The 7,602-nt window shown below is 49.3% G+C and overlaps 1 protein-coding gene across 6 annotated transcripts; it reads left to right on the top strand.

The window, feature by feature from the left end:
- The first annotated feature begins 3,334 nt into the window (after window positions 1–3,334).
- LOC144114158 (uncharacterized) lies at window positions 3,335–4,717 on the top strand. 6 transcript variants are annotated; one of them, XM_077647717.1, is made up of 4 exons: window positions 3,335–3,549; window positions 3,614–3,684; window positions 3,777–3,926; window positions 4,010–4,717. In XM_077647717.1, exons 3-4 carry the CDS (start codon window positions 3,888–3,890, stop codon window positions 4,226–4,228), a joined length of 258 nt encoding a protein of 85 aa, XP_077503843.1. In that variant the 5' UTR covers window positions 3,335–3,549; window positions 3,614–3,684; window positions 3,777–3,887; the 3' UTR covers window positions 4,229–4,717. The 6 variants fall into 6 exon arrangements, with proteins under 6 accessions (XP_077503843.1, XP_077503841.1, XP_077503839.1 ...); XM_077647715.1 differs by having other exon boundaries at window positions 3,756–3,926; XM_077647713.1 differs by having other exon boundaries at window positions 3,614–3,926.
- The last annotated feature ends 2,885 nt before the right edge of the window (window positions 4,718–7,602 follow it).

Raw genomic sequence — 7,602 nt, 5'->3', positions numbered from 1 at the left:
TGTTAAGGTACGTTCTACGTGCACTCTTCGCGCGGTCGTGGCTTGCGTTCGTCTCATCGACATAATAGAATACGTTGTGCTCTCCGCCCAGTCGTCTAAACGCCGTTTCTGTCTTGCGCAGACCAACCTCCTCGCCATTCTCCATCGGCGCGAGGTGACTGCACCTGACAATGGCCGCGCTGGTCAACGTGGCAAGCGGGTCGGTCATAGCCCCAGCCGCCGCCTCGCACGCCGTGGTCGTCGCCTGCGTCCGCGCCGTCCGCACCGCCAACGCATCGAAGGTAGCCGCCTCGTGCTTCTGGCTGCCGGACACGCTGCTGCTCGAGTCCGCCGTCTTGCGAGAGACACCGCTGTCGAAGAATCTGGTGCCCGTGGTCGCCTCCAGGCCTCCGAAGAAGCGGAACACCTCGTCGACCTCCGCCTGGTTCTCTTCCAAGCTGGGTCTCTTCCAAGCTGGTTCTCTTCCAAGCTGGGTTTCGTCGTGCCGCGTGTCCTGTGGTATACGGCCGGCGTATTCGACGGCTAGAATGGCGTCGGAGGCGCTTTCGGGTTGGCTGCAGGAAGCCGCACAGGCGAAGGAGCTCGAACGCCACTGATGGGCCGCGCTTCATCGTCTTCAGAAGATGAGGCAAGCGCTGGCGTTCGAGCTCAGGGCGGCTTCTGCGCCCAGCCGACCCTCTGGCGGTATTATGTACTTGAAGCTGAAGATGACCGGCCACCTGCTGCTCAATAACATATATGCGGATGCGTGAAGACCAGCACCCATGGTAGGCCTCGTGGACGTGGCGTCGGGCGCAATCATTCGACGTTGCATGTGCTTCCGGATGATAGACTATTTCATATTTACTGTCTAGTCATGTAAACGTTATCAGAATTTCTCCAATTTTCGCTTGATTTCGTTACATAATTTTACTGATGCGGATTTTTTCTTCGATTTGTTGCTGATAATTACTCGAGCACTGTTTTTCGAAGAAATACAGGATTTGTCCAGAAACAAGTGTCTCTGAATGTCATGGGCAAGCCGCCGCCGTTGCACAGTGGTTTATTCCGCTCGGCTGCAGACCCGAAAGAGGCGGGTTCGATACCGCCCGTGGCGGTCGAATTCTAGAGGCCCGTGTACTGTGCGATGTGAGTGCACGTTAAAGAACCCGAGGTGGTCGAAATTTCCTGAAGCCTTTAATATGGCATCCCTCATAGCCTGAGTCGCTTCGGGACGTTAAAGCCCCATAAAGTTAACTCATAAGCTAAACAGAATATCAAGGGGATGTCTTTAATGCGCTCGTGTTCTGTCGTGTCCCAGCTTTTGCGCTATGGAACCTCGTGTGACTCACCCACTACCCTGAACAATCTCCTTTCTAATGCAGGAAGTCTGCAACTATTAACAAAGGTTCCTTGGTGGGATTGCTAGGGTTGCATGAGATCAATAAGGCACAAGAACACATTGAGCACACATAAGAGAAGAATACAAATGAGAGAATACACATGCGAACTACGAAACGCCTTGTATGCGTGCGCTGCTAGTCTCTAATGTGTCGTACGTCCTTCTGCGCTTCGAGCTCTGCACTACCAACAATCGTGCTCCGTAAACCGGAAGACGCTAAGCGTTTTAAATATTCGAGGGTCGTTAGCGCTATGGTGGTGATAATTTTGCGCGGCAACAATTAAAGAATACAAACAAGGAGAATTGCCATCTCGACTTCTAACATGACAGGGGCCGAATTACGGAGCGCTCTCAATATAACTAAGTTTTGAGAGCTTCACGTCAAAAATTTGGAGGACACTTAAGCTTCGTCTTTAAGAGTGAGACGCGAAAGCATGTTGCAGCGTTCCCAAGGAGTGCACGGATCGCCTTTGGCCGTTCGGCGCGACGCGTTCCCCGTTGGGCAATTTAATGAAATGACGCCTGTCTCACATATTTCGGTGGACGCCCGAACGGGGCTGTAAGGGAAAGAAAATGAAATGAAAAGGGGTTTTAAAGAAAGGAAATTACCCCTGTCTCACAATTCTCGCTGGCACCCGTACCACGCGGTTCAGGTGTCCACTGAGATGAGTCATTTTTCGCTCACGGCCAACGCCGCCGACGACAGCTGCTTTTCTGCGAAACGAGCTCCTTGACACTGTCGCGGTAAAAAGACAACACTAGATTCTGACAGTGGAATCAGCCAAATAGCAGCAACTCTGCGGTGGCTCCGCGCCGTTAGCATTTATTTGCACGACAAGGGACCTTAGGCTAACGTTTTGCAGTATAGACGCAGTGTATAAAATAAGTGATGCTTTATTTTGTTTAGAAACTGTATTTAAAACTCAACAACGCCCCGCAAAACAAGCAGTACCCTCAGTTTTGCATTTAAGTTTGCTATTCAGTCACTTCTGCTCCCGTGCGGGTATGCGCTGACAGCGGAAAAGCGTTGGCTAGGTGGCGTGAGCTGCTGCCCAACTTGAGGGATTCAGCCTTATCAATTCATCCACAAAGTCATTCATCGTGAACATGACAGCCAGAAAAAGAAAAACAGCTGTTCCATATTCGGAGTACACTGGTTCGAACCAGACCGCGACGGCCGTGTTTTGGTGTAGGCGAAACGCAAATCCGCCCGTGTGCTGTGTGATGTCAGTGCACATTAAAGGTCCCCAGGTGGTCGAAATTATTCGGGAGCCCTGCACTACGGCACCGCTTTCTTCCTTTCTACTCTTAGTACCTCCTTTATCTCATCCCTTACGGCTCGGTTCAGGCGTCCGCCGATGTGTGAGACAGATACTGCGCCATTTGCTTTCCCCTAAAACCAATTTTACAGTTTTCTGGGGCCATATTACATACCGCAAGCTTGTAAGCGTGACGTCAAAATCTCTAAACTGTTTGACAGCACTTCTGACGGATCAGCTAATCAATCAGACACCAGCAAGGCTCCACCACGGAAGCATTTATTTGTACAAGGGGCCATTAGGTAACGTTTTGTTGTGAAGCTGTCCCGAATAAAATTAGCAATCTTTTATTTTGTCAAAAAACTGTTTCGAACTCAAAAATACTAATGGAAAAAAATAAGCATTCTCAGTTTTGAAATTAAATTCGCACTTGCAAGAACTTTTGTTGCTGCGAAGGTACGCTGACAGCGGCGTGAACATGTCATCTTAAAAAAAAAAACAGCGTCGCAATGACTTAAAACAATAACGTTGTATCTTGCTAAAAAAAAGCGTGTTGATAACTTAAAAACGGGAAGGAAAATGAGAGGCGCTCTCAGTTTTGCAATTAAATTTGCTGTAGGGTACATTTTGTTGCCATCAGGGCGCGCAGGTAGTGGTAAAGCGAGAGAAGCGTTTCGGTGCAGGTGGGCTGGAAACGCTGATTGGTCGATGGGATGCGCTTCTCCGTGACGTTTTTCTGCTTCTCCCTCGTTCTCAACCGGACGTGGGTTCGCCGCGCCTCTCTCGGCCTGTCCCTAGAGTGCCTAGGGAATCGCTAGGGCCGGCTGGCCGGCCGCCGGGCGTGCGTGGTCTGCGGGCATTCTCTTCGTGAGCGTAGGCGGCGGCGCGCGCGTTTCGGAAGCTGTCCAGGTATGGCTTTTTTTTTTTTTGCGTGGTGCGCTCGTCGGCGCAGCCAGCTGAAATTTCTGTACAGTTCTTGCTTCCACGACATTGCGATGACCCCCAAAAGGCGCTGACCCGCGAGAAATCGCCAGCGACATAAAGGTACGCATTTTATCTCAAATTTCGCTTCATGAAGTGCTGTACCGCTTACCTACATGCCTTGCGCATTCCAGGACCTCGTTTTCTTGCTGCAGGAGCACGTCGTGCTGGTGTTCAAAATTTTGCAACTCCATTACGACGACCCACATAAGGTGCGGTTTGAGGACCGCCGGCGTCGCCATCTGAACCGCCGTCTGACAGCCACGATGAAGCGCTTGTCTGGCGTGCACGTTCTCAATCACGAGGTAAGGGTTGAACAACGTTTTCGCAAGTTTTCTCGTGCAGAACTCGCCAAATTGCGGCGCTTGTAACGTAACTTTTTTTGCAGCATCGTTTCCTGGACCGGGGCATCGACCAGATGTCAAAGATTATCGTCGCGGCCCTCGTCAAGATCTACGGACCAGGGATAGCGTCGGCTTCAAGGGCAAGACCAGGAGAGGTGTACGTCGTGCACCGGTGTCGTCGGTGCGGAGCCAAAGGGCACAAGACGGACCACTGCTGGGCCTACTGCTCACCGCGCCGCCACGCCGCTGCAGGTCGCGGTTGAAGTGCTCCTGCAAACGGCCCTTTTTAGGGCCACCCCATTGTTTCCTGGCAGATCGCGAGCGTCCCGTTTCGTGCCCGTATTCCCTCTCTGTCGAAATCGACGCCAGACATCAAAATCGCGCGGTGTGAGCTAGTAAATCGCTGGTAGAGACAAAAACTCGTGCTTGTATAGACTTACCCATCTCCAGTGCGCCTTTGTTTATTTCCGTAGGCACTACTCGCGCTTTGTAGAAATCGACGCCAGCCGCGAAATTTTACATGTTAGACCTCGCTACAGCATTAGCGCAGCGTGCCTTCGTTTCTTTACGTTCTAACTTTTATGCAGCGCACCTTTGTTTGCTCGTTACTTTTGTTCTTTTCAGTCGTTTCCTGAATCCGTCCAAAGAGCCGGGCTAAATGGATGATTATGGAACCACATGGCGATTGCACTGCATACAGCACGACTTTGGTCCCTGTGTTTTTAAATAAAAACATCAGATGTCGAAGGTCATGGTCGTGTCCGAGGATGGCTTCCACAGCTGGGGCCTAACCATAGGGAGCGCACACGCTTTGTCGTCGTTGCCGAGTGGAGAGGCCCAAGATGGCTGGCATCCTTAATAAAGATCCCTTCTCGGGGCCGCTTTAGTGTTTCCTGGCAGATCACGCGCTTTCCACCCTGTGCACATGCTCTCATTTCCAATTAAAAAGGTCCTTTAATAACAAGATGTTGCATGGTACTTGAACAATAGCGGCTACAATGACAAAGGTGAAGAAGTGCTGGAGTTACACGGAAATAAAAAAGGTTGGGGGTGCCCACATAACAACCTGAAATGGTTTTGGACAGGACTCCTAGTTAATTGCATTTGGAAGAGAAAGACAAGGTTTAATTTTGCAGTGTAAGCTTGCTTCTCTAGAATGAACAGAGAACGTTGCCTCGCACTGTTTGGGCCACCTTCCTTGACCCCATGAAAAAAAAAAGGATGCCTCTGGGAAACTATTTGCGGAATTTCCGCCCCCCCCCCGCCCCTCGATTCAGAAGGGGAAGGGGGGGGGGTGACGGCCTTTTCTTTGTCGGGCTCGGCGCGACGCACGATGGACAAGACGGCGAAAGGAAGGGGGCTGTCAGTGACGCATGTTCCGCGCTCTTCGCTTAGCCAGCGTACAAGTCCCTTCGACAGCCTGAAATGCCTTCGGTGGGCATCGTCACGCATGTCGAAAGGATTGTCATGCACGTGCGACCGCCGATAACATTCCTTGCAAGCTTATTCATTGCCGTGAAAATCGGGCGGTGAGCATTTCTGGTGCGAAGTGAAGGAACTTAGTAAGGTCTGCAAGGAAAGACCTTACGCAACTTTACTGGGGCATAGCCGCCTTTCCGAAATTAACCGTGACAAGTGCCTAGCTGTCTTTGGATTCCAGCGAAGTTGCAGCTGTACCTCCGAATCCTCCTCGCCCGTTCCCACGCGGCTTCGCATGCCATGTGCGGTAAAAAGAACAGTTTGCAGAGTTTAAATGGTTCAAGTATGAAGCTATGCAATGAAGCCAATTACAGACTTCTGTACAACAGCTAGAGGAATTTCAAGAGCATGCTGTGTGATGGTAGTCAAAACTAATGCCGTCAACTATTATTTCGTATTTTTTTGACCAAACAGACATGAAATGTCTGAAGATGAATGTGTACCAAACACATCGGTGCATCAGTTAATTGTGATGCGTGAAAAAAATTGTACTAACATATAAATGCCCATATGTCGTCATAATCAGGAATACTGAAGAATTAAGGAAAATAAAAGGTTTTTTTTTTTGTTCAGGCTCACACACCTGCTACAAACATCTTTATACGCGTACGTAACAATTTATGACTCTGTAAGAAGCATTTTGGGTAAAAAGTACAGTATGGCAGAAAGGAGTCTTTAGGAAATGCACTGTGTAGAAATAGCCATACCAATTTCATGTGATCGTTCGATAAATGTAACAAATACCGTGCAAACAAGCTCGCTGCATAGTATAGTTTTTTTGCAAGTTACTGGTTGCAGACCGCTCTGCAGTCACTGGACTGTGATTGTGTAAGTACTGCATGACAGTGCATGGATTGCACAGCAGTTGCTTGTTCATTTCGTTTACCACCATCATTTGTAAGAAGGGGCCATTTCTCATATACATGTGTTTCTCTGCGAGTGTCGTTCTGCGCAGCGAGCGTTCTTTTGTGCCCGCATGTGTGCTTTCGGTGCGGGAGTGCGTCCTTGGCGGCACCCTCCGTTCTGCGAACGGACCGATGGGCGCCCGCTTCGTTAGCTTATTGGTGTGGTCGTTAGGGCCGCGGGAAATGCCGCCGCTGCCAGAAGTACGAACCGGAGAGCCGTGCGGCGTCTCCTTTCAAGTGGACCCATGCACGTGTGCGCGTGAGAGTGTGTGTGTTTGTGTGTGTGCGCGCTTCCGGTGCACTGCAGGTGCGCGGTAGCCTGCAGCGCTTGGAGGCGACTCAGTCAAGTGACAGACGACAAGGAACCCGTGAGAGTGTGTGTGCGATGCTATTTTAGCTTGTAAATAAGTTTTCGTAAATATACCCTTTTGTATTTCCTTCACATGAGAGTTTAATCGTTTCATTTCTTCAGCGCGTATTTGTAACATTAATTTAATCTTAAGCCTCATTTCAAACACAATGAAACAGGACGTGTAACTTTTTGACATGTTCCTTTTTGGCAGCCTCTAAAAATATTTCCGCATGAATGGAATGGGCTAGCTTAATTGTTTTGCAGCAATATAACCACGGGACTGCTGTAACTTGCAACATTTTCAAATTGTGTGAGTATCACTGCATGTGAGGGGTCACAACCATATCCTAGCTGTTTCTTGAAGGTCCCGTTGCTTTGATGGCAATGCTTGGACAACCATGACCATCTTCCGCATTCATGCGCACAGGGTATGCCCATTACGTGCATGCCTTTCTACCTATTAATGCCTTACAATGCAAACAGACAACAAATAAAAGGAAGAGCACAAGTACAGACAGTGTTTGTAGCCCACACTCTTCTTCTTCACGTCAGTAAATATATATGGCACATACCCACGCGGGGGGATTTGCCAAGGTACAGTGGAGATTGCCAATGAAATATTTGCACGGGGGAAAAAAAAGACGTGAGGCGGCGGCGTAGAAGACTGAATCAGAATAAAAATTGGAAAATTCAATAAAATTTAAGAAATATGAATTACCGAGAATAGAATCAAGCATTTTAGACATGCAACAGAATTTTGTATGCAGCTAACAAGGTGACCGATCAGTCGCACTTATGCGATCATGAAGGTAGCCACAAACACTGCTTAACGGGAATTCCTTGGCGCTCGCACCGAACGAGAGAAGAACTGGAAGAGATAGAGGGAGGCCTAACCTCGAAA

The sequence above is a fragment of the Amblyomma americanum genome, chromosome 1 (assembly GCF_052857255.1).
Source record: "Amblyomma americanum isolate KBUSLIRL-KWMA chromosome 1, ASM5285725v1, whole genome shotgun sequence".
Classification (NCBI taxonomy): Eukaryota; Metazoa; Arthropoda; class Arachnida; order Ixodida; family Ixodidae; genus Amblyomma; species Amblyomma americanum.
Note: the sequence above shows the minus strand (reverse complement) of the source record. Positions and strands in the feature narration are given on the sequence as shown.

Bases quoted from the DNA above. Each gene is read 5' to 3' on its own strand.
- LOC144114158 (XM_077647713.1), top strand. From the start codon at position 3,738: ATGCCTTGCGCATTCCAGGACCTCGTTTTCTTGCTGCAGGAGCACGTC. The intron at 3,927-4,009 runs GTAAGGGTTGAA...CTTTTTTTGCAG, and splicing joins TGCACGTTCTCAATCACGAG to CATCGTTTCCTGGACCGGGG.